The 27,926-nt window shown below is 34.0% G+C and overlaps 1 protein-coding gene across 8 annotated transcripts in view; it reads right to left on the bottom strand.

Annotated features, from left to right (window-relative positions):
* LOC107993000 (histone demethylase UTY) overlaps nucleotides 1–27,926 on the bottom strand; it is a 107,214-nt gene that overhangs the window by 24,002 nt on the left and 55,286 nt on the right. For 6 of the 8 annotated variants that reach the window (XM_062080829.1, XM_062080831.1, XM_062080833.1 and 3 more), the window contains 4 exons: nucleotides 16,042–16,220; nucleotides 12,847–12,975; nucleotides 5,165–5,348; nucleotides 4,902–4,982 (listed from right to left, as the gene is read on the bottom strand). In XM_062080829.1, coding sequence (XP_061936813.1) covers nucleotides 4,902–4,982; nucleotides 5,165–5,348; nucleotides 12,847–12,975; nucleotides 16,042–16,220 — 573 coding nt within the window. The remainder of the gene's footprint in view (nucleotides 1–4,901; nucleotides 4,983–5,164; nucleotides 5,349–12,846; nucleotides 12,976–16,041; nucleotides 16,221–27,926) is intronic. The other 2 variants (XR_009831562.1, XM_062080830.1) reach the window with 1 other exon arrangement.

Raw genomic sequence — 27,926 nt, 5'->3', positions numbered from 1 at the left:
GTACGATTCCATTTAAACAAATACAATTGACGTTGATAACTTTTTTATGGGTCCACCTACGAAAAAACTGAGGTCGCCAGAATGTAGCCCTTTCGAAGCCATTCAACTTTTATTCCAAGCATTTTTTAATATTTTGAAGAATAAGCGAGATATTCAAGAAGAAAGATCGCTAAGATCGAAATTCCTTGAGCGATAGAAAAATTTTTGTCCAAAAATTCCACTTTGTATTAGGAGAACATGATACGATAGGAGGTCGATCGAAAAATTTTTCCAAGAAATGACGTCAAATTCTCGGAATCTCTGAAATTCTTGGAAATGAGGCTCGGTTCCTAGAATTTCTAAATTTCTTGGAAATGACGTCAAATTCTTGGAAATTTCCGACTGTTCGAACAATAGATCGATACTTTTGGCCAAAAATTCGATTTTCTACTAGGAGAACATAATTTAACAGGAGTTTTTCACATTTATCGTACATTTACCGTACTCCTGCTTACTTTTTACCATTCCTCTTATCGTAGCCATTTTTTAGAGCTTTCAAGCATTCTTTTTCCCAATTTATATATATATATTTACATTTTTACTGCTTGTACGCATATCTCCTCGTATTTCTGGTGCGTTTTTATCATTTTTTAAATTTTTAAAATTTCGAAAATACTTTGAGCACTGCATTTTTATTATTGGATATGAATCGATTGTTTTTAATGGTCAATTGCATAATACAATGCACTCGGTGTCCAGTTAATATTATCTGGTATATCTCGCTTGTTTTTGGGAATATTAAAAATGTTTCAAATAAAAGTTGAAGCATTTCGTGGGAGGGACGTCCCTCCGTTATTTATTTTTATATATATAAGCGTAAAGGATTTATAAGAGTGAATGTTGTTTGTTTAAATAGAAGTGTACACTTTTTAATATTCCAATTGGTGTATCTTTGCATTCTCTGTAAAAAAGTCTTAAGGCATATATAGCAAAAACTTATAGTTTCAATTTTATTAAATATCTTTCAAACTAATGGTTTTAGCATATATGCCTTAAAACTTTTACGGAGAATACAGAGGTGCATCGATTCATGCATTAAAAATTGTACGATTCCATTTAAACAAATACAATTGACGTTGATAACTTTTTTATGGGTCCACCTACGAAAAAACTGAGGTCGCCAGAATGTAGCCCTTTCGAAGCCATTCAACTTTTATTCCAAGCATTTTTAATATTTTGAAGAATAAGCGAGATATTCAAGAAGAAAGATCGCTAAGATCGAAATTCCTTGAGCGATAGAAAAATTTTTGTCCAAAAATTCCACTTTGTATTAGGAGAACATGATACGATAGGAGGTCAATCGAAAAATTTTTCCAAGAAATGACGTCAAATTCTCGGAATCTCTGAAATTCTTGGAAATGAGGCTCGGTTCCTAGAATTTCTAAATTTCTTGGAAATGACGTCAAATTCTTGGAAATTTCCGACTGTTCGAACAATAGATCGATACTTTTGGCCAAAAATTCGATTTTCTACTAGGAGAACATAATTTAACAGGAGTTTTTCACATTTATCGTACATTTACCGTACTCCTGCTTACTTTTTACCATTCCTCTTATCGTAGCCATTTTTTAGAGCTTTCAAGCATTCTTTTTCCCAATTTATATATATATATTTACATTTTTACTGCTTGTACGCATATCTCCTCGTATTTCTGGTGCGTTTTTTATCATTTTTTAAATTTTTAAAATTTCGAAAATACTTTGAGCACTGCATTTTTATTATTGGATATGAATCGATTGTTTTTAATGGTCAATTGCATAATACAATGCACTCGGTGTCCGGTTAATATTATCTGGTATATCTCGCTTGTTTTTGGGAATATTAAAAAATGTTTCAAATAAAAGTTGAAGCATTTCGTGGGAGGGACGTCCCTCCGTTATTTATTTTTTTATATATATAAGCGTAAAGGATTTATAAGAGTGAATGTTGTTTGTTTAAATAGAAGTGTACACTTTTTAATATTCCAATTGGTGTATCTTTGCATTCTCTGTAAAAAAGTCTTAAGGCATATATAGCAAAAAACTTATAGTTTCAATTTTATTAAATATCTTTCAAACTAATGGTTTTTTAGCATATATGCCTTAAAACTTTTTTACGGAGAATACAGAGGTGCATCGATTCATGCATTAAAAATTGTACGATTCCATTTAAACAAATACAATTGACGTTGATAACTTTTTTATGGGTCCACCTACGAAAAAACTGAGGTCGCCAGAATGTAGCCCTTTCGAAGCCATTCAACTTTTATTCCAAGCATTTTTTAATATTCTGAAGAATAAGCGAGATATTCAAGAAGAAAGATCGCTAAGATCGAAATTCCTTGAGCGATAGAAAAATTTTTGTCCAAAAATTCCACTTTGTATTAGGAGAACATGATACGATAGGAGGTCGATCGAAAAATTTTTCCAAGAAATGACGTCAAATTCTCGGAATCTCTGAAATTCTTGGAAATGAGGCTCGGTTCCTAGAATTTCTAAATTTCTTGGAAATGACGTCAAATTCTTGGAAATTTCCGACTGTTCGAACAATAGATCGATACTTTTGGCCAAAAATTCGATTTTCTACTAGGAGAACATAATTTAACAGGAGTTTTTTCACATTTATCGTACATTTACCGTACTCCTGCTTACTTTTTTACCATTCCTCTTATCGTAGCCATTTTTTTAGAGCTTTCAAGCATTCTTTTTCCCAATTTATATATATATATTTACATTTTTACTGCTTGTACGCATATCTCCTCGTATTTCTGGTGCGTTTTTTATCATTTTTAAATTTTTTAAAATTTCGAAAATACTTTGAGCACTGCATTTTTATTATTGGATATGAATCGATTGTTTTTAATGGTCAATTGCATAATACAATGCACTCGGTGTCCGGTTAATATTATCTGGTATATCTCGCTTGTTTTTGGGAATATTAAAAAATGTTTCAAATAAAAGTTGAAGCATTTCGTGGGAGGGACGTCCCTCCGTTATTTATTTTTTTATATATATAAGCGTAAAGGATTTATAAGAGTGAATGTTGTTTGTTTAAATAGAAGTGTACACTTTTTAATATTCCAATTGGTGTATCTTTGCATTCTCTGTAAAAAAGTCTTAAGGCATATATAGCAAAAAACTTATAGTTTCAATTTTATTAAATATCTTTCAAACTAATGGTTTTTTAGCATATATGCCTTAAAACTTTTTTACGGAGAATACAGAGGTGCATCGATTCATGCATTAAAAATTGTACGATTCCATTTAAACAAATACAATTGACGTTGATAACTTTTTTATGGGTCCACCTACGAAAAAACTGAGGTCGCCAGAATGTAGCCCTTTCGAAGCCATTCAACTTTTATTCCAAGCATTTTTTAATATTCTGAAGAATAAGCGAGATATTCAAGAAGAAAGATCGCTAAGATCGAAATTCCTTGAGCGATAGAAAAATTTTTGTCCAAAAATTCCACTTTGTATTAGGAGAACATGATACGATAGGAGGTCGATCGAAAAATTTTTCCAAGAAATGACGTCAAATTCTCGGAATCTCTGAAATTCTTGGAAATGAGGCTCGGTTCCTAGAATTTCTAAATTTCTTGGAAATGACGTCAAATTCTTGGAAATTTCCGACTGTTCGAACAATAGATCGATACTTTTGGCCAAAAATTCGATTTTCTACTAGGAAAGCATAATATGTTAGGAAATCGCTCGACATATTTTTCCTGGGGTTTCAAAGCGAAATTTTTAATAATATTTTGGTATTGTATTAAAAAATAGTATTTCATAAAAGATATCTTTTTTAGATATCTATTTTAAAAATTATATTTTTCAGAAAGGGAAATTTTTATTGAATGTTATATATTTATCTGCATACTTACTTGTTGTATCTGTTTTTTTTTTTCAATTGATAGATTTTTTGTCATTTTTTTCAATAGTTTTCTTAATTCTAAAAATACTTACCTTTTTTTTATACTTACCTTTTACCGCATGATATGTTATACTTTTACAATACAATTTTATCATTTTTTATTGTTTTTTTACTTTTAGAAAATTACTAGAAATGTACTAGATATTTGAAATATCTTGCTCTTTTAAGTTTAAAAAAATTTTTCGATTAAAATTTAAACAGTTTTAATTAAAATTATATTTTTATTATTAATTTTTTATAGATACACTACTTGTCTAACTCAAGTATATTAAATAATATATATTTAACATTATATATTTGTTAATATATTTTGGTATTCTCTATGAAGGATATTGTAACATGTCATTATTAATTTAGATAATACTTAAATATAATTGAATATCTCTTTAATTTTATAAGTAATTTATTATAAGAGATTTAATTTTTAATTAATAATTTCATAGAAAATGATATGTTATTTGTATTTATGTATTAAAAAATGTGTTTAGAAATACAATGTTTATCTTCATATTTTATATTTGTTATTCAATTACTATATTGCATGCTTTTTCAAGATGAGTTATCTTTTACTTAAAACATTTTTTTCAAATGTAATTGTTATCTATTGATTGCTGACCATCCTAACATAATTATGTAACTTAATAAATGAGTAAGTTAATAAATTAATACTTATGGGTTATATATTAACGCATATGTTGTCAAATATTTACATGCAGATATTAGTACCAAACATTTTTAGCGAATAATAAAACTAGATTTTATATATATGTGTAAAGAAAAAAATTATCTAAAATGGTTCTTTTGACGATAAATTTATGTTATAATATTAAAATCGATGAGTTCAGAGCTAATCAACAGCTAATGTTCTGGATTACTCATTGTAATTAAATTCTTTGATAGGTAGAATTAATTTTTTGCACAATTAATAGAACTTTCTTTTAAATTTTGCATACCTTTCAAGCTTCCAATTAGAAATCAAGTAGAAAAGTCTATTTTTCAACGTGTCTCGTACAGAATCATGCGTGAAACTTAATCTATCTCAAGAAAAAAAAAAAAAAAAACTTAATAGTCCATCGTAAAATGGTGGAAGGTAACAAACAGGGAATTAGTCAATCTTGCTTTAAAGGCTAAGAGGCTTAAACGTTTAATAGACATATTTGCATAATAATTTCGAGATTAACTCTTTTCACGTAATTTTAAAGACTGAATAACTTACCTGTAAGCGATAAATGCATCGTGAACTTTTCCAGAAGCGGCGAGACAACGTCCCAACAGGTAAAGGCTTTGCCCGCTTTTCGGTTCCGCTTCGATAGATTTTTGCAGACAGTGGATGGCAATTGCTTGCTTCTGCTGTCTTGTTATACCAAGCACTGTACAATCAACCACGTGGTACATCCATCCTATAACAATATAATTCGAAATTCGAACGATAAATAATAACGCGTAATTATATTCAATTAAATTCAATTAAATTAAAAAATGATTAGATTCATTCGTTATTACAGCCGTCGATGATCGATGAAAAATTCCAATCCTTTCGTTATGAAGGAGGCACGTGTGATAGTAAGTGAATAATATAATAGTGCGGTCGTAAAATATATCAACTATCTAAAATTTTGCAAGGAAAATATTATTTTGAAATATCTTTTAAGGTTATAAAAAATTCTTCAATAGTTATTACTCTTTTCTTTTCAAACTATTTCTTGCTAGATATATTTTTAATATCAAATGTACAAACAAATGAAACTTATATTAAGAGAATATAATTCATTAATGAAAAGATAAAATGGTCTAATTACACTTTGGAACGGTTCAATAATCCTATTATTATTTTACAATTATTATATTATTATTTATACTAATTGTCTACTATTATTTTATTACCTATTATTGTTTTATTACACTCGTTCATAAGAGCAATTCTCGTCTTATATAGTCTTCGTGTTAGGACAACATTTAATCCCTCGCATCTAAACCGATCTCTCTTTCACGCACACTTTCGCGGATCTTGGAAAACTCTTCGCTCGCGATATCTCAACAAACAAACAAAACCGTACAAATATTCGCATTTCACGTTGTAATTTCAAGACGTCGAATTATTCATATTTCACGTGCACGGGATTGAAGGGAAAACGCAAAGTGACAAAAAAAGGAACGAATAGATCACGAGAATAAAACGAAAGGTGTCGCAAGAGTGAGAATTAAGATGAAATCGAAGGACTCTCCAACGTTCCCTTCGAGTTGGATTGCTGCGAATTGTGGATGTGTTGTTGCCTGAACGCTAGACGAGTACCGAACTGAATAGATTTTCGCAGGTATAACCTAGGGTAGCCACTTTTACCCCACTCTCCCTTCGAGGCGGTCTCGAATTACAACCCTCTATAAACATAGGCGTAGAAACGGTTGTACGAGGACCTACGTCTTGGGAAAATAGTCGTTGAGTAGATGGCTAGGATATCTCTCTGTGCAGAGGGAAAATTGTTCACAAGATTTCTATTCTTCCTTTTTCTTTCTTTCTTTCTTTTTTTTTTTTTAAATAAATGATTGTGCCTGTCTAAAAACGTCTTGGGAGAATAATTCAAATTGGATATTCTTTGGATTTTTCTGTATGTACATATGGGAACGTTTTCTCAAGAGTTGCAGAATTTTTTCATGTTTTTTCTTTTTTTTTTGTTTTGCTTTATTCAAATTATCCTGTATCTACATAGGGGCAAAGTGGTCTTGGGGAATAACTGAAACGTTCCTTTGAAAGGAAAAAGATTATTCAGGAAAGTCGGAAATTATTATTTTGTTCCAAAATAATTTATAGTCATGGGAAGATAGTTCGAATATTTTTTTTTTGAAGAAGTTTACGATTAATAAGAAGTTGATAAATATTTGGATTACATTTATTATAAACATAAATATGAATTTTCATTCACTGTTATATCACTATATGTAGTAATGATTATATTTACGTAAACAGTTGTATTAATATTATGATATTTATAATATTATGATAATTATTATTTTTTTTTATAAATAAACGATTCATAAATCAATTATCGATACTACTGTCATCGATGTTGCAAGCATATCGCGAGAAGAAACGAAAAGAGAATCTGTGTGTTCTCATCTAGAAGAAATATATTCCTTCTGTATTTCAAAATATTCTCTTTCGTAAAAAAATATTTCACTTTTTCATACCTGATCGATCGAAATATTATTTTTCCATTTCTGCGACAACACTTCCAAACGCTCGATTCTTAATTATAGTAATTCTCGTGCTTTTGCACCACGTATTATACTCTGTAAATTAAATACGTGCCGTGGGAAAACGAGAGTTTCGCAACAAGTTGTTACACAATCGTAGAATGCGATGCTAAACGCACGGCGATTCTAAATGGAATTAAGTCGGTCGGCTCATAAAGCATCCGGCGAAATTAAAGCGTCTACTGTGCTCTAATTGTCGTTCGCCATTCATTCATTCTTTCAATTCTCTGTTTTCGTTTTTTCCCAACCAATTACACAATGGATCTCGATATTTCATTTTCATCGCATATATTTATTTTACTTTACTCCCGTATTCCATGCCTTTTCACGTTCCCTTCGTTTTCCTTCACCCTTTTCAACGAGAATTATACGTACACAGAGAAATATAATTGAACTCGTTCGATAGAGATTGATAATATAAATTTGTGTTTAATAAATTATAAATTTATTTTTGATATTCATCATTTCTTTTCTTGAAAATTTGTTTAAATTTGTTTTTCGATTTTCGTGTTTCCTAATAGAGAAATTTCTTAGAGAAACTTTTTCTTTAATTGGAAAATATTTAAAAAATTTTGAATATTAATTTTATTAAAATTCTTATTTTCAATTGAATTGCGATTATTCGTATAATAACTCGTTTTATTAAGCGTTAATTGTTTTAATAATAGGATGTATTGCAATCTATTCTAAATTTACTTCGAATGAATGTGAACTAAATTAAAGCGACCATTGTATTGTAATTATACGTATACTTGATTCGTTCGTTTGTTCATTCAACTTGTTTTATATAAAAGCCTTTATCTAATATTGTAGTTCCTTACAAATTATAATACAATATGGTTTAAACCAATTGATCATCCTTTACAATATTTAACGTTAAATTTTGTTAAACTTTTAATTTCAACTTTTACAAAACATTCTTGAATTGACTTTCGCAAGAGTTGCGTTTTAGAATTGTTGTTTTACGACCTAAAGTCAAAGATTCGAGGAAAAAAAGAAGTGAAAACTGAGGGGGAGGAGAAAATGTACTTCGTAAAATCAATTTAACACGCGTATATATCTCTTTTCAGTGGAAAACATCAGAAATTGCTACGAAATACGTACATTACAAGACGGTGCAACGTGTAAAATCTCAGGCCAAAGGTAAACAGTAATAAAGCGATCACACAGCATGATTTACGAACTGTGCCGTTTTGCAACATAATTACACCAATATCATAATCTACCGTGACAATAAAGTCGCAAGCTGTGCTTCAGACGATTATGAAAAGGCAACCCCTGTCGCCTTTGAAACGTCTTCGTTATAAGAAATAAATCTTACGCCTCAACCATAGTTTCCTATCTATCCATGTAAAATTTTCCAACTTTTGAAATATTTATGGTACCATATATATTTGTCGAATAAATTTTAAATCCCAAATGATTTATAGATTATAGATCTCTAGTTTACAATAATATCGATACACACGAATAAATATGGAAATCACCACCAGCAACGAGGAGGAAAAATATATATATACGTTATAAACACGTAAAATCATATTTTGTCACGTTTAAAAATTTGTATCAAAGAGAAGCAAGAAGCTAAGAAGAAATAAAATTGTTGAATGAGGATAAGGGTGTACGAGGCTGAGCTCCGATGACAGGGAAGGCCAAGTTATGAAATAAACGAGGGGGAAAAAATCGCGGAAGAAAAAAAGAGGAGGAAAAAAGAAAAAAAAAAGAAAGAAAGAAGGAACATCGTATCGAACCGGTCTCGATGTGGACACGCGAGAAGCCGTAAACAGGTTGTAAAAGAGTCCTGTACCGTTCAAGACCCGTAAGAATGAGGCTATATAAGCGTGCAGAAGTTTCGAGGCAATTAGCTCCTTCGGTTCCGCCATGGGGGATGGAGGGTGATTGAGAAGGGGCGGCATGTTGTTGCGCTCAACTTTAATAAGTTTGTTTGCCCGTTCTGCACTTTATAGCTTTAATATGTTTGGTTCGAAATTATTGGGAAGGAGGAGGAGGAGGAGAAGGAGAATTATTTGCAAAAACGATTTTAAATGTGGATAAATTATATATTAAAATTTCACTATTACATTTAACATTTAATATTTTCTTCGATGGAATTAGCAATTCCCTCTTAAATAAATATCACGCACAGCTCACTCAAAATTTCTCCGATGGAAAATGGATTTATGCCTTCTTCCACAATTGCGTCTAAAAGTTTCCACACGATGAATCCAAAAGAAATCTTCGTACAGATAGGATTCAAGTTCACTGTCATAAAACTTGGACTTCCTCGGGAGGGAAACGGGTCTTGTCGATCAGGTCGATCTTTTAAGTTTGTGTCATCGTCAACCAGAGAATTCTCACGCGAGTTACGGACCGTATCGGTTGCAGAAAATTTGTGGAATCCCAATTTTCCTTTGAAATTTCACGTGCCGTCCTCCTTTATTTACATTTTCCGGGTTCTTTCCCTTAATTTCTCTCCGCTTTCCTCTCTTTTTTATTCCTCTCGTGTTTCGGTATGCAATGAATATGTTAGGAAGCGAGAAAGGAATAAACACGAGGTCGGAGGCTCATCATGGAGGCATTTAAATTATCGAAGCAGGATATCGACTTCGTTTCCAGACGCAATTTCCAGATACTGGAGGCCGCGTGCCGATGTAATGGCATTTTATTGAGATGACGATCGTCCGCTTTTTCGTCGTTCGATTTCGAGAGAGGAATCTTATGGAGGTTGAAACCTTGTTCTTTGCGGATAGATAATGCAACATCTTTCGAATTCCTTCGATCGGATAATTAAATAGACATCGTTAAAATATTCTTCAAATCAAGGTAATCAACGAAAATCAGATAATTTATTTCCACTTCGCAAGCTGACGCGAAATATTTTCTCATTCTCCTTCTTCCGATGCGAATAACAAGATTTTTCGAGGAAAAAAAGAAAAATGTCCAGAGATATTTTTCTTATTTCAACAAGATGAAATATTTATCTTCTCACGCTTCGACGCGAAACGAATTCTTCTTTTTAGCAATTTTCCAATTGTCCCCTCGCTGAAATGAAATAATTTCCTATTTTAGTGATCCGGCAAGTGAAAGTAAGAGTCCGTGGCTCTCCCCTCGAAGAGCTTACCAACGATTCTCCTCCTCGTTTCCTTTGAGGCGTTCCTATTCGGCCGAACAACCTTCCATGTGTCGAGGGATTTTGCGACGCGCAAGTGGGTCAGCAGCAACGTGCAGCTTGACCTGTATAATCTTTCGGTTCTACCTACCGTGTCACGTAGTGCATACCACCTCATTAAACGGCGAGTACGTTCGTAACACACATTTCATCCGGTTGCGGAGTGCATACGGCCTTAATGCATCGACACTTTGAATATTTCATCCCCTCTCCCCTCGTGCTTTGCATTTTCAACGTTTTTAAAAAAGTAGAATATCTTCGAAAGAGGTAGAGGGAATAGTTGGCCGAATAGTAGTTCAGAGCTATGGATTTTTAGTCGTCTTTGAAACGATGTGGCGCGAGCATTCCGGAAATGCTATGAGAGAATAACGATAAGTTGAGATAAAAGAAAAATGGGATCTCTTTCAGATACGACAAAATTCTTCTCTTGCTTTATCTAAAAAGAAATAATCTTCGTCCAAAATAATAGCCCCTCTATCTCGTCCAATTTAATTTTTTATAGAAAGATAAATAAATTTCCATTTCGCCTCATCCTGTGTATAACCTATAATTGCACGCGTGCATAATTTACCCGCGTATTAAGAGCAACAAACGACATAAACGTGGAATAAATTCAAGCCTAAACCGAACCTCGAAGTGGGATTTGTCGGATAAGCGGTCGTCCGGTAACAGGGCTCAATTATAATTCCATAACTCGAGGCGGCAATCTTGGCCGGCTTTAACCGCCGCTTTAATCCGACCCGTGGCGAGTTAATAACGTGACGAAAGATATGGGCGGCGGTGTGGAAATTGCGCCGATGCACGAGTGCACGCGCCGCGACGCTCTGCTCCCCGCGCTAGTTGATCGGCGGCGGCGGAACCGGCCACCACGGCCCGGCCAAACCTGCAAGCCACGAGACATTGGGAGGATGCTGTGGCGAATGGAGGGGATGAAGAGTGGAAGAAAGCGAGGGATATTAGAAAAGAGAGGAAGTTGAGAAAGGAGAAGAGCTAATGAGAGCGAGGGATAGCGGAAAATGGAGGAGTGTGGATTATTTGAAAAGAGGGGGATGGGAGAAAGAGGAGAATGAGGGAAAAGATGATGGAGAGAGAGAGAGAAAGGGAGAGCAAGAGTTTTAGTAAAAAAAAAAAAAAAAAACAAAAGCGAGGAGAAACTAATGAGAGTGGAGTGATAATGAAAAAGAGGGAATGAGAGGATGAGAGCTACTAAAAAGAAGAGGAATGAGAGATATTGAGAAAGAAGGAAAGAGACACTGGAAAAAGTTAAAGAGAATAGAAAAAAATATTAAAAATGAGAGCGAGCGAAAGAAAATGAAAGGGGTGCTGAACCCTGAAAAGATACGAAGCAATGGAATAGCGGGAAGAGTGGGAGAATTCAAGGTAATTGAAAAAAGAGAAGTAGAGCGATAAAAGACTAGAGAAAGTGATGAACATCGAAAAAAAAAAGAGAATTCAACGATGGAGACCGATAGAGAAAGTGGAGAACATCGCTAAATGCTCTACGACCTCGATATCTTCTCTCCAATTATGCATACTCGAAAAGAATTAATTAGAAAAGAATACGGAGAGTAAAAGTAAAATAATAATATCGAAATATTAGCTTAAATTTAACGAAAAATTTAATCTCGATTCAGTAGCTAACTCAAACAAAAAAAAAAAAAAAGAAGAGGGGATAAAAAGAAAGAAAAAGGTTAGATAAACGTAGAAAGGGTAAGATTAAAAGGTTCCCACAATCTTGTCTCCTTATCAAATTCGATTCCCTCTCTTCCCCCTTTCTCTCTCTCTCTCTCTCAGCTTTCTTCTCTCGCTCAAATACGCACCCTCCCCCTTGACCCCTCTCTGCTGCCGAGTTTCGCCGCCCCATCTCATCGCCAAGCCACCCCAACCCGGAATAAATCAATACACGTGTCTGCTACTTGCTCGTACATTCGGCTGGGGCCTTAAACCGAATCGTCGTCGCGAGGAGTTGACAGCTCGCGAGGAGGAAAATAATTCGAAGGCCTGTGATTTCACACTCTCCACACAGGGATGATTGAGGATTTAATTAAGCTTGCGGAGAGGATAGGGAGGAGGGAGGAGAATGACGTTTCTGATCACGTTGCCAGAAAACAGTCGATGAAAATAGAAACTGGATTTCTAATTAAGCTACTGAACGCTTGATTTTGCATCTTTTCGAAATAGAGAAATATTAGTAATTGTCTAATCCTCCACTGATGTTGTTAAATAATAACTATTATAATTAATCTAGATAAGTTTAGATTTTGATTTTATATTGCATTTATATTGTAGATATATAATATAGAAAAATAGTGAAAGGGTTGTAGGGAGGATTGTTTGAGAATTGTTTTAATAATAATTTAATTTCGTATCGAATAAAGAATAATTTAAATAATTTTGTGATTACAATTCAAAAAAATAAGTTTGACATCCATTACAATGATTATATTTTATGATTAATAAAAATTGTTGTGACTCACCTAATTGACGACAAATGTCGGCCTTCAGGTGCGAAGGCAGAGTTTTTTCCTTGAGCAATGCCTCGTAATGTTCTTTAGCAAGACGATACTTCCCTTGGACTTCGTATAAATGAGCTATGTGAAATTTTACTGAAAGAGAAACAATATTTCGATATTGGCGTTTTATATATCACTAATAATTATAAAGTATATGAAATTGCAAAATATGTAGACGAAGTAAAAAATAATAAAAAAATTCGAATGATGTAAATTAATTATTACATCATTTGAATTTTAAATATATGTACATATATGTGTAATAATGTAACATTAAAATATTTTATATTAATTACATTAATTGATTGGTTAATAATTAATTAATTTTATGGCTGTATTTATCAATTCTATGATAACCTATTTGGATTTAGAACGTTATTCTACAAATTTGAATATGGGAAACAACAAACGTGATATTACAAAAATATCGTATTATATTAATTACGTGCTATAATTATAATAAATAATTCATATTGAATAAACAACGATAATTACAACGTTACGTTCCTATTATGATTTTAATTTAAAATAATAATAATAATAGCAATAAAATTCACATTCAATTTGCAATGTCTTAAGAATATAAAATGTAATTAATTAAAACAATTCTCTATTATTTATAATACAGCCATAAAATTGTGAATAATAATAATAATATTTTAAAATATCAATTTTCGATTATTACTTCATCACATCAGTTGCAAACTCTAGACTGTCTCGATGGACAGCGGTTTTATTAAGTCCGGTTATTTTATAAGCGAAAACTTCCGGATGATGAAGAGCACCAGGATCAATTTCTCGGTAAGCAAAAACGATTCTAGTACGATCAAATGATGGGAATTACTTTAAACTATGAATCAATTGGTGATTCTTCGTACGATTCAATTAAAAAAAAGTTATTATAAATAGTTAAATTTATGAAATGCATAATATTTTGCAAAACGATATCGGCTCTTCATTTATATTTATCTATTATAATGTACAATATCATTTCCATTATACTGATTAGATATTTTTAATATATATTCACGTAATAAATTTTTTTAATAACAACTTTAATAATAGTTTCAATTCACTTTATTCAATTCACATATTTCTACTCATATATTTCCTTGAATTTATCTATTTCATTCTTGAGCAAAGGGACACTCACTTTCTTTTTCGAACTTGACCTCCTTTTCATAGTATACGCAAGTATAAAAAGGATCACCTCATAGAATATCTCTCATTTTTCCCCTATTGATCATCCGAATCAAAGTTCATCGAACCACTTGTAATTATTTCACCAATAATGAATTCTATTAAAACTACATTCGTAAGAAGAAAAAAAAAAAATGAAATAAAAGACACGGTATAAAAGATTGATAAAAGCTCGTTTTCATTTAAAAAGGTAAAAAATGAAGACATTTCAGATATTACATTGGATAAAATGGAAAAAAATTGTTAAACGAGTAGAGATTGGTTATTACTGCTCTCTCTCTCTCTCTCTCTTTGTTGATTTAAAAAAGTATTTGAATAAGCTTATAAAAATAGTGAAAAAAATGTTATTCTATATTTTTTATATTCCAATATCTGTTCTCATCTTTCATTTCAAATTTTCATCAAAATTTATAGATATATTATTAGTTTAAAAAAAATCAACGTATTAAAAGTAATGACAAAAAAATTTCAAAAATTTTATATTTTAAAAAAAAATTAATACAATTAATTGTTTTGAAAAATTTCTCGTAAAATTATTTTATTATTTTTTATTGAAGTATGACGTCTATAAATTTTATAAACGTAATAATTCATGGAAATTTGAATATTTATGAATATATTTTTATCCTCGTGAACTAAATTTAAACAGTGCAACAGAACAAGTAGTGTTCTAGATGATTCATTCCTGATTCTAGATAATCTAACGTGACGAGGATAAACTTATGCTACGAGATGAAATTCCGCTAAGAGCGACCAAAATTCCCGTTAATTAAGATTCTATTCCATTTCTATTACTCGACAGATTCTTAAGTGTAATCCATGTTCTGTGCTTTTCATATATTCCATGTATTTAATTTATGAACTCGAAATTTATTTTTAGTTACATTTTAGAAAAACATTCAAAGATAAAAAAATCTTTCTGTAAAAATAAATTAAAAACTACTTGTTCCAAATCTATATTCTTGTTGATAAATGAACGATTTTGTTTTGTTTTGAATCCCGAAAAATTACTCTAATAAATACATAAAAAAATTTAATAAAGTTTAACCCGTAATTATCCTTTAGCCAGAAAAAAACATTACATAATAAAAATTACGTAATCGCTCATATGGAAGAGAAGAGAACATAAATTCAGGGACCCTAGAATTCACGAAGCGACGTATGCGGTAGTTAACTGTGGGAGTTGAGTTCAAGGAAAGTCGTTAAGGCGTTTAATGCACCCTTAAATATCGTCCACCGCGTGATACGTGTTATCGTAGGTCACACGTGACACAAGAATTGCTGTATCACGTTAGAAAAGGGGGTCAAGTTCGAGGCGGAAAGCGAGCAAAAGGTTCTGGGGTCGAGATGTTGTCAAGACGTGGCGCGCAGGTATGTAATAGGCGCTTTTCACGCGGAGGAAGTATCGATTTCATCGTGGCTTCGCTAAATAATATATTAAAACCGCGCACGCAAAACCGAGGGAGATTATTTTACCCTCTCATTCCTTTTCTATTGGATTTTTTTTTTTTTTTTTACAGTTGTAGGTGAACACTTGCATATTTGATGGATTTATCATTTAAAAAGTTTTAATTTTAAATAAAGGAATTAAATACGTCCGTGTTTCGGGATATTAAAGAAAAATCCAAACCCCAAACTTAAGAAGCGAAAAGCAAAATAAATAAATAAGTGAAAAATAAAAAATTTCAATCTTCTAATTTTCTAAAAAAAAAAAAAAATCAATCATTAATTTTGCAAATAACTAGGTACGAATGTCTTTTTAAGAATAGATATCGTGTATCAAAACAAAAAAAAAAAAGAAAGAAAAATTTGCATACGAGAAAGCAACATGTGGTACAGGAATAAGATTTCAAGAGTAAAATTGCACGGTTTACGGTGAACAGCTGTTCACGTGTATTATGCTTTCGAAGGTGAAACACGCGTAGGCGAGATCGTAAGGAACGAAAACCGAGAACTTACTTTCAAGCTTGGAAAAAGAGGCAGGTGTCGTGGCATCGATCAAAGCGAGTGTCAGGTGCTTCAAGGCGGCATCAAAGTCAGCGTGGACCTTCAGCATCAAGCCGAGCCGTAGGTGAACCTCGCAGGCTCGTGGAAATCCTGGTTCCACCCATAGCACCTGCTGGAATGCTTTCACGGCCCTGCAATCAGATAGAATTAGTTTTTATTAGATTTTTATTCGCACGTTGAAAATTGTTTAATAAAATTTCAGAAATAACTGCAATTATTATTTTTTCGATTTTTTTTTATACTCAGTTCTATTTTATTTCAATTTTTATCGCAATTTTCCAATATTCCCCCAATAAAATTTCGCTTTTATTTATTTATTTATTTTTATTTCCTCTCAATTTTACTTCAATTCCTATCAGATTGACTTCAAGCCTGCAGAAACGGAATATTAATAATCTTGAATGTCATTTCATTAATCATCTCCATTACACGCTACTTCAATTTATATCACCACTATATATTTCTTTCATCGATTTTTCCTTAGCTACACTCCATATACTCCATTCCCGATTGAAAAATGTATCTATAATATTGCACTTTAAGTTGTATAGCCACTTTAATTTATAACTCCACGTTTTCCATTCCACTTCGTGATAACTATTATGCAAAAAAAAAATATACTTTTGAAATCTCTTTTGAAAAGAGGTCGATCATTCTGTTGGAGAATTTAGTGGAAGATTATTATCGAAATTTATGCTTCATAAAAAATTCAGAGTTAAGAAATAGATTCACGCGAGAAACGTCTAATCGCGTGTATCGAGTGCGTGCACGAGGATGGACCGGAAGTGGTTAGTGTTCTGGCTGGTCACGCGAGAAGTTCGGGAGAACAAAACCATAAGGGCAACTGGTGAACGGGCAACAATAAGTATTGCGCAGTTGCAAATGACAGTGTTTACAGGTAAATGAAGTCGATCTAATTCGATGACACGGAAGAAAAATTAATATTCTCAGTTACAATGGGATTTTTCATCAAAATTTTACCAAGTATAAAAAGGAAATCGTACTGGTTCTTTCCGATACTTTAAAAAAAAATCACGACAAAATATCAGATGCAGATACAACTCTTGTTGAATTATGGAAAATCAATTTTATTTAATAGAAATTCATACAAGTATCCATTCGGAAATTCACTCCGAAAAAAGAAATATTTCCTTTCTTCTAACAAATCTGAGGAATCTAATTTAAAACCCGACGAAATATTTTCCCTTCGATCAAAACATTTGAATTTAAAATTAACAAATGAATCTGTACATTTACCAACACAAGTGTTTTCTCATCACGAAGAATGAATCATCGGCTTTAACGAATCAAGCGAGGAGAGCGAATTCCAAGTACGGCTATGTCGGGTGTCATTTTATTTCGGCTTTTGGAACCCGCTGGATCCGAGCCAACGTTAAATCAACGCACACAGATTGAGCATTACACTGGGGATAGACTGGTTTGAAGTTCGTTGCTCGGCTTCGTCCGAGATGGAGTATATTGGATGTGTTAGCGGACCGCATTTTCGAATGGATTTTCGTCGCACTTTTCCGAAACCGCCACGGGAAACCAATGGAGTAACAGGTTGCGGTAATGTTTCGTAACCTCGTTGCAAAAAGCATTTGGAAAACGTTTTCGTTCGATTCGAATTGAAATTGGTTTATTGTTTCTTCCATATTGCTCGCTATCAGGTAAAATTTTCTGAAGATTACCGAATGGAACCGAATGATGAAATTAATTAAAACACGTATCTGAAATACTCAATTGTCGAATAAAAGTAGATCCTAATCTGAGAATTCGTAAAAATAGAAAAAAAAGAAAAAATAAAGTCAGATCGCGATAAAAGATCCATCAGAGACACGCCATTGTTCCATATCCGAGAAGAAGCTGAAGAGGGAGCGGAAGTAACGAGTACGTTAATTCCGACGACAAATTAATTGAAGCTCGGCTGGTGTGGTGAGCGCGATGAGAAGTAGAGCGACCGAGATAAAAAAAAGAAAATAAAGGAAAAGAAGAGGGAAAAGGAGGAGGAGAGGAGGCAAAGAGATCGGTCGGTCGCCTTGGCGTAAAGGCGGTAGTAAATTCATTCACAAGAAGCTATTCATTCATCGCTTCATTCACTCCGCGTTTCCTTTCGGGGTTCGTTGTCTTCGGGAATGAGTCACTGTTACACGCGGCCGACCACCCGTGTGGGAGAGAAGCAGAAATGTCACTGACTCGAGTTGCGAAATAATGCAAGGGAAACGTTCGATCGACACTTTAAACCGACGATAAGAACGTAATATCGTTGAATTCAAGAATTTATAATCCGTTTCTATATACGATTAGAATTTGATCGAACAGTATCGTTTCTTCTACTGTTTCAGAATTAATATATATATATGTGTCGAGTGAGTGGATTATGTGGGAGAGAAACGAAGTAGCAATTTATGACATAAGACGTGACATGTGTCGTTCCATATATTTCATCATCCTCTTTAACGCGTGTTTCTTCCCAATGGAAATAAAACACGATACAACGAATATCTTTTATATTTTAATAAAGAGAATGTATGAGATGGTTTTTTAAAATAATTTTTTTACTTTATATCATAACGATGAATAATCGAACAAATAAACGATATATCATAATCTAAAAATAATACAAGATATAGTATAAGTGTCACTTATTATTTATATATTATCGAAAGAGATGGATCGTATGGATGAATGAATTTTATTCGTGATTCACAAAAATTCGCAATTTTAACGTGTTTTATTGTATTTGAAAGAAATACACTCGTTCAAAGGTTAAAATTATTAGCGAAAGAACGGAATAGCGGGCAACTGGCGAAACGGAGCTGATCTGTGACCGACCTATCTCAACCATGACGAAACAGAAACGAAATCCGATACTGATTCTGACGACTGATGTCGCTTGTTTGCTAGTCTCTGCCATTGACCTGGGTATTTATAGGTTGAAACATCGATTCAACAGCGTAGAACAGTTTGTTACACCGCCTGTCGGCTGAGGCTAACGTTGATATTCATCATCACGATTGAAAGAAAAAATACAAATCGATAAATCGTGCGACAACCAAAACATACGTGGATGTTTTACGAGCAACATCGTAAACGCGATTCAACATAAATTGTAATCTCAATTCGTCGAATGTTAATTTAAACGACCTAGTATAAATATTTCTAAATATTTCAAAGAATTAAATTAATGTGCGAGTGTGAAAAATAATTATAGAACAATTATGTAATTCAAAATATTTTTGAAAAAGATTTTGTCTGTAAACATTATAAATTCTTCTTGTACACTTTGTTATCAAGATTCCATGTTAAAAATTATATTTAAATAAAATTAAAAATATCAACGCCTTATCGTTGTTCCTACATAGATAATGTTACTCGCTGAAAATGTTATATAAAAAGAGAAAATGAAAACATAGAAAAATACTTATCAAAAGATAAGACATCGATTTCTAATAATCGTAAATATTCGTGATGAAGTAAATTAAATAAACAATTTTCAACATTTTCAACGTGCCCTTTTTCGAAAAATATATCACAATACGTAGCTTTCTAATTTGCAATGCTGATATAGTATATCGACAAAGTTGGAGAAAGATTATTTTATCGAAAGCTTATAAATAATATTAATCGCACCAACTCGTAACTTATTCTACGAGTTGACGTTTCAAACGTCAATGTTAAAATAGATTAGCAATAGATAAGGAAAAATTTAAGATAAAAATTCAAGTTAATCATAAAGTAACTAATAAATATAAATTTTTATAATTCACACGAAAACAAATATTTAATCGATACTCTTATATAATACTTTGTAACATATTATCTGAAGATTTTTTATAATTGTTTCTTTTTTAACGTAAAAAAGTATCATGTAAAGAACTCCGTCTTTCTCCTAACTCTACATAAAACTTCAAATTTCTCAACGATGAAAACTAAAATTTATTCGTTCCTCATCAACATCGATCAATGGTCGAACAATCACCTCGAACCAGATTCCACGAGTTCGTCCAAACTTGTTCTAAAACCGCACAAGTTGCGTCCATTCAGCAAAGAGCAGGAACCAACCAATCATCTTGGAAGAAATTTCAACGTTGAATCAACTTTGAGAAGATAGCTAAGCAGCAAGCACACTATTGAATCTAAATGAAGTGATTAAGACGAGGCTCTCCTCGTCGATATCTTGGCGAGAATCGCGAGCACTTTCTCTGGTTATCGTACACGGGGCATTTCGGATTTCCTGCTCCCGGCCATTTCATGCGTTGAACGCGTGCAAAAGCAATCCTCCACGATGCAGCAGCCTCGAAGGGTGCATTTTAATGCGCCCTTTGCTCGGCAGCCCGCTTTAACACCTCATAAATTAATTACCATCGGTATGACCTATTAATGGCCGTTTTGTCGACGACGACGAGCGCTCACGGCGTCGACCACCCGAGACGATGCCTTTTTTATCTTACCCTGTTTTGCCCGCGTATATTTAAATTAATGAGAATTTTAAAAGATCGAGGAGAAAGAATTTAATCTGTGCGAATCGTTTCCCTTATTTTTTCCCTCGCAAGATCGGTGTAAATTAAACGGGAAATAAATTAAATTACAAGTTGAATTTTTGCCGGAGAATCGGTCGAGCTAAAATTGAAAAAAAAATTTTAATCGCAGATTAATCGATGCTTGTTCTAATATTAAAATATAAGTAGGTCACGTGGTTTATAAATCGAGCCTAATAAGCACATATCCAATTATCATGCACGAACGCGAACAATGAAACGCAGAAACAAGTTACATTCTCCGGGATATAATATATGTTTATAGCATTACATATTATGTTGTCAGTTTGTATCTCGGCCATTCTTGCGCAATAATAGCGCCATTCTCCCTCCACAGGATCGCACGAATCTCCTTATATCTTGTAAGATACCGTTTCGACGCCCACGCGACAATTGCAATTTTCTTAGTGATGCAATGGAGATTTCCTGTCTTTTTTTTAAAAAATAAGAACAATTGTTCTTTTCTGCAAATACTTTGGCTCGACGGATTATTAAATCGGAGGCTAAATTAAGAGGGATGTTAAGAAAATTGTAAACCACGGATAAATAATATTAACACCGATGCCGTCAGATTTTCCGTCGATATAATTGTAAAAAATTTGAATAAATTTTGTTGTTTGGACGATAAAAGAGGAAAAAAAATATCACGATAAAAGAAGAGTTAACAAAAATGAGATCACCGCCCCATGTTAACACGTATCGCGTTAAATCTCGATACGCACAAATTCTTGTTTACCTGGCTTGCACCCTTGTCAACGTTTCGTATCGCGCTCGTTCTCGCTCGTTATAATAGCACTCTCGCGATTCTTAGCGATACGGAGAGCTTTATGGTGTCACGGAATTATCCGCCCACGTATTCACCAGAGATCAAACGAGCGAACCGGTTCGAATAAAAAACTGTATTGGTTTCGCGTGCGAAAGAAAATATTTGCAACATTTTATTGTTGTGCTGTTTCAACTTATACCGTTTCCCCATTTCTAATCGTTTTAGAAACATTTTTCGTCCTATTTATATTCCTTCGATATTCTGATATAATTTATAAGAAAAAACCTATAGTAGCAAGTAAAACTATGACGTATTAAAAATAATCTGTCCAAAGCACGAAACGAAGGAATAACAAAATAAAATTTACTCGATGAGGAGAAAGAAAAAAAAAAAAAGATTCGAACGAAATAATAACTCACTGACCTAAAAAATCAAATCTCTGACCTTTTTTGTCGTGTCTGCACGCGCGGAATTTATCAGCGAACGTTTAATTGCAAAAATAAAGCTTTTTTCCAAGAGTCCACGCGGTATCGTGGAGAGCGTGGGCGTGGGTACACCGGATATAAAAGCAGTGGCGCGTTATGGCGGGCTCTGAAAAAAAAGGGATAATAAATGTGCATCATTCAGAGAACTCGCGAGGTAGAATGAACCCATACCACGGATTTGTATGTGCCTCGTTACTTTCCATCTCGCTTGCTTCTCTCTCTCTCTCTCTCTCTTATTTTCCCTCTTCGTTATGCAACTGTTTTTAATCCCATTCAAGCGCAGTTGGCACGCGGGAAAGTGAAATATAACAAATGGGTGATCTTCGCGGGCGTAAATAAAACGATTTTAAATCGTGATTCGGACCGTGATTAAATTAGAGTTAAATTTTTATTTATTCAACGATTCTCATCTCATTTTTTCTTTTTTTTTGTACCTTTGATATTATTTGACCGATGTTCGTAGCTGGAATGGAAAGTAGGTCGATCTAATAAAAGTAAAATTATATTATCACGACTAGAAAATTAAATTTCAAAAGAAAATCTTAAAAGTTTTTAATTTACGTTTCGATGATAGATCCCAAATTTTTCCCTCCACTCTTCTCAACATCCGAGTCCTACACATCCTATCGTGGGATCGTAGACAATGGCGCCCACACCGCACGAGTGCCGGGACAGGAAGGCTGTCAGAACGACAGACGACTAACAATTTCCTAGTGACCCACATCGCGCGCTCGTCGCCCCACGTTGCGCTCCCACGCACTCGTCACCACGCTGCATCGCAACTCGTTGTGTATATCTCTGCACGACCTCCAGACCTGCTACTAATTAACCCTAAAATAGCCGTAAAGCTATGCTTTCCGTTATTTAAGGAAACAACCTTTTTTTAAAGAAACATTAAATTTTTGACTCAAAAATCGATATACGCTCAACTCACGAGTCCTTGTTTGAATTATATTTTCCTGTTCGTTTTATCGAGCAACGTAACGAGATATAAATTTCATATCCATTATACATTCCCTTTCCACACATCGAACAACTCTATTATTCGCTTCGGATCTATCTCTCCGCTCTACACGTCAATCACTCTCCTAATCGAAAGTAAAGAGAATATTTTAATACAAATCCAATTGTCCAATACGGAACTTGGCTCGGTTAGATCCATCGAGACCGATGATTAATAACAGGAAGCGAATGAACATTACCATATTGGCAACTTTCGAACATCTAGCAATACTTGTTAACAATCTTCAACTCCCTCCGGTTCGTAATAAACTACAAAGGGAATAAAAAAATTCTATCGCGCAACCGGCATTGTCTTTGTAACTCGAGTTTCTATCTATCGTTTCCTGTACATGGTCACGCGATCGTGAATGTTCTATCCGTTTGAACCACCGTGTCAAGGAATTCTTCGCCTTTGGTCATAGAGGAGTAGTTTCACCTAAGGGCGACTTTACTTTGTAAGATATATTCTAAGCTTTGCTTAGAATATTTCACCAGATTGTTAGGAATCTGTGCGACCGTTTTTAACTTTCGTTTTTGATGACACTTTCGTCGAATCGAATTCATAACGATTATACTTTCTCGCGAAAAATCGTTTAGCTCTCAGGATGTATTAAAATCGACACGTTTTTATTTTAAAACGTCGAATGAAATTACGAGCAATAAATACATCAAACGCACTCGATTAAAGATTGAAGTGTTCAAGAGATAAAAAAAATATGTACCAGTACGTTGGAGCACATATTCGTCTACACGTCAGGCTGATTAATGAATATTGCATACACACACTTTTCATACGTTTATCCACCAAGTGTCCCATTTGTAACGTTTAATTTAATTGGATTTATCGAAAGGGATCGAGGCCGGCTATCGATTAATTTCAAACACACATGGACGCGCTATCTATGACACCGCGAACGTATCGTGCCTGTTGCAAGTTAGCTTGCATTTGCACCTGCATCGGTCATCCAGCTGCATCGTCCATGTCTCTCTTTCTTTTCTTGTTTCTTTTTTTCAACCTTCCTTTCGATACTTTCAAAATGCAACGACGGTTGCAACACTCGACCTTCCCCACGGACGACATTTCCTCCTTTCTTCCCCTCAACCAACCGTCCTTTCTTCCCCTCCCTTTCCAATTTTATTAACGATTCAACGAATCTCCCCTGGAAAATGAATCCTCCTTTTTCCACTAAAATCCGTTAAATAAAAATATTATAACCATTTGCATAGATCCGATTTACAAGAAAAATAATCAAATATTTACATCGCTCGTAAATGTAAATAGGGTTTATCAATTTCCACAATTGAACGAAAACTCGTAACTGGAGTATTTTCATTAAAGAGAGAAATCAAACGATACGATTCCCTCTCTGTGAATTGCTCCCCATTGATGAATTGTAATCCCGTACCATTGTAATTTTAGAGGAAACAAAATGGTATTTGAATTAACTTGTTGATGCATATCGAATTAAACCCTTGTGAACCGTTTACCGTTGCCTTTAACGCAATTTCAAAATTTGCACGTTCGAATCGAGTCGAAGCAAAAGGATCGAACGTAACGCTGGAATCAACACGCGCCTAAAAATCTCATTTTGTATCCCCTCCGATCAATATTCGCTATATAACAAAAAGAAAAAGGTTCCTTCGTTTTTCATTCCTCCAAACGCGCGAAATAATAAAAATCGCAATGCGGTTCTCGCCCACGAGTGTCTCGTATCATCCGTCTAAATGCATTTTCCATGTCCCCGTAGACGATTTTATTCAGCCAAGCCAATGGACCGGTACATAGGCGCGTCGCAGGGCATGCATAGGTATGCAGAATATCGCCGATTCCGATCGTAAGACCGCGTCTAAGACCACCAGACTAGATCGTAAATTGCGACAGACGAGGAGAGACAGAGCCCAGGGTCCGGCGTGCTTTCGCAACAGCGTAATGCCGCATTGTTGTGCAGCTGGAAATTGCCGGTTCTTTCCCCGTACGATGCAACGGTACTCCTACTACCACCAACGCTATCTTCCGTGCCGGTTCTCCGTGATATAGAGAGTGTACGCCGGGGCATACCGGGTGTATATCGCGAATTAATTCGCCTCCCTACGATAAAACGTTCAAACGTTCATATATATATATATATATACATATATATACAGTTATGACTACGCCACGGTAGGCCGATCGAGTGGATCCAACAAGGAAGTTCGATGGTGCTTTTTGCGGTGGAATACGCACTAGGTAACGGTAGATGGGTTCAATGTACTGGTAGGTTTATTTTTGTAGATAAAGTGTTGGAAAGGTTGAGACTAATAGGATGATTAAAAAAAAAGTGTAATATAGTAAAATGAGAAACAAATTTCATGCATTGCGGACTGAAATCAGTGTGTGAAATTGAAAATGTGAAACGTGAATGATCGTCTAGGGAGAGGAGACATTATATTTGTGATTCATTCACAGCGACATTATTTCAAATATTATTATACAAAGTGGATTTCGGGGAATAAGGGCAGAAGGGTGGGAGGAGAAAATTCTATGGTATTTGAAAAAGTAGATAGCCTCTAGCGATAGCTCCCTAGACAGGTTAGATAAGAGAAATGCGTATACACACTCCACTTTATTTTCGGTTTATCTTTCCTGATAAAAGTGAATAACTGTACCCGCCTAACGGATGGATATTATTGGAGAGACAATTAATCTCGCTGCATTGTATCTATTACTCGTTATTTATTTGACTATTTATTTCGGTTATCCGCCTTTCCCGATTTTTCCAAGGATCGATAAAAATAAATCTTCTTCTTACTTATTTCTTTCGTAAATTATAGTAAAAAAAGAAACTGATAAATGTATATTACTAACAAGCATTATTTAGTTAATTTAAAATGGGAATTTTCAAAAGGGAAAGTAAATCTTGCTCAACATTTCAGAAAGAAACGAGAATCTAATATTTATAATCCAATTCATATATATATCAAGAATCAATGATCAAATCATTTAGCCCTATTACCTAATTCAAAATTTAAATCCACGCTCGAAGACGAATCTCTACCCCCCAAAAAAAAAATCTGAATGAAAAGAAGAAGAGAGGAAAGGCGAAAACACGAAGGCAAGAATGATACACGCCTTAATAACAAGAAAAATAAAACAAACTGCGTGTGATCCACCTCACGCGTGCCTAATTATTTCGAAATTATGTTAACGAGCCAAAAATCCTTTTCCATCCCTATAATTTAACCCTCTCGTATAAAGATTTACCTCGTAAACGTACCATTATCCCAACAATTGTACGTTTCGCTCTGTTTCAATTGTATAATTTCCACGAGGATGATCCTTTCGACATTGAATATATACACGGTGTCCCAGAACAATCAGAAAAAAATTGTGAATCTTCGATAATTGTTCCTATTCCTAAAAGAACAATTGTATTAGAAAAGAAAGGTGTAAAAGTGCGGTGATAAGTGACGACATTTCTTTTTCAAAATCTTCGAACAAAACCTCGAACGATCTTAGATCTCAAATAATAATAATAATCGATATCGACAAGGAAACATGGACACTTTTTCCCCTAAATAATTAAAAAACGATTCGACCAACGATTAAATAATCGTTCAACGACAAGCATTCTCCTTTTCGATTCTTTAATTTTCATAAAAGAGGAACGAACGTGCAGACGTGCACGTAAGCATACGGACACGTGGCCGCGAGGAAGGGAATACGACAGATGCATCTCCGTAGCACGCGCCACGCAGGTGCAGCTGCGAGTGCAGTTGAACTAAATCTTGTTGGACAAGGTGTCTGTAGGGACCTCGCTTCTGTTCTTACCCCACTTAACTTTTAGCGATTCTCTCTCCTTTCAAAACCGGTTGAGGACGATCGTGCACGAATGTGCATTAGGTGGCACGCTTGAATTTGCGCCTTTTTAGCGGTATGATTATGGGATTGGGCAAAGGAAGAGATTTAACAGTTCATCAGATCCCTCAAATGGACGTTTCCAACGATTTAAAGGTCCCATTGTGCGGTGTATTTATAAAATATACGAATTTCGTTAATTATTAATTATTAAATTCTTCTAATGGATAAACAAAATTTTTATTCAATACAAGTTGAACATTTTCTGGAATCTGAAATTAGAATCGGAGATTTTATATACGTTTATATTATATAAACATTGGAGTGAAAATTTATAAAAATTGTATTACATGTATATCTCAAGCATCTCCTCAAGTATCACTGCTGCTTCTCCAATCCTCTTCATTTCCATAAACGTCACTCTTAAATAGATTCGAAGATCTTATCTTTGAATTGTCCAAATTTATGTTCATTTTTTCTTTACGTTTTTCCCCACAATTTACATTTAACAGCGCTCCTAGATGGCTTTAATCTTTTTAAACAATTTTTATACAAAAATAAAGTGAAGATATTAAAAATATAAATAAATACATAACCTGAAAATCATATAGATGTTATAAAGATTTACAGCAAAGGCGAGAATAATTGAAACGTTTCAACGGACGAAAAGAAGTATCGACGTGAGTTAAAAGAGAATGTAAAATTAGACGACGGATTTATCTTGCATCTAGACGCATCAAAAGATATTATCAGTTGAAACCCCTATCCCGGTCAAGACAACGATCGTGTACGTATACTGTGTCGCATGTGAAATACGGGCGACCCTGAATGCAAGTGGGTAAATTGCGATCTAACGATTCCTCCAGACATGTTGTACGTTTCGTGTATATGTGCATCCACCTGTCCATCTATTATACCAAATAATAGCGATCAATAATTTATACGTGTACAATCTCTCCATTCTTTTATCATTTTTAACGATCCAATAATTCTTATAACTTTTATCAACAATATTGAAACGTACGTGGCAGAAAATGTTGTTAATTTTGGCAAATGTGTTGCATACATAAAACTCGTCGAGTGAATCAAAACGAATCGAAAGGAACAAGTCGGGAAGGAACGTGTGAAGCGTGACCGAAAAACATATTACGTATGCAAAACACGTATTTTAATATGTAGATCCGTCGATACAAAAACGTTTGTTCTGC

The sequence above is a fragment of the Apis cerana genome, linkage group LG10 (assembly GCF_029169275.1).
Source record: "Apis cerana isolate GH-2021 linkage group LG10, AcerK_1.0, whole genome shotgun sequence".
NCBI lineage: Eukaryota > Metazoa > Arthropoda > Insecta > Hymenoptera > Apidae > Apis > Apis cerana.
This window is presented reverse-complemented; position numbering and strand designations above follow the sequence as displayed.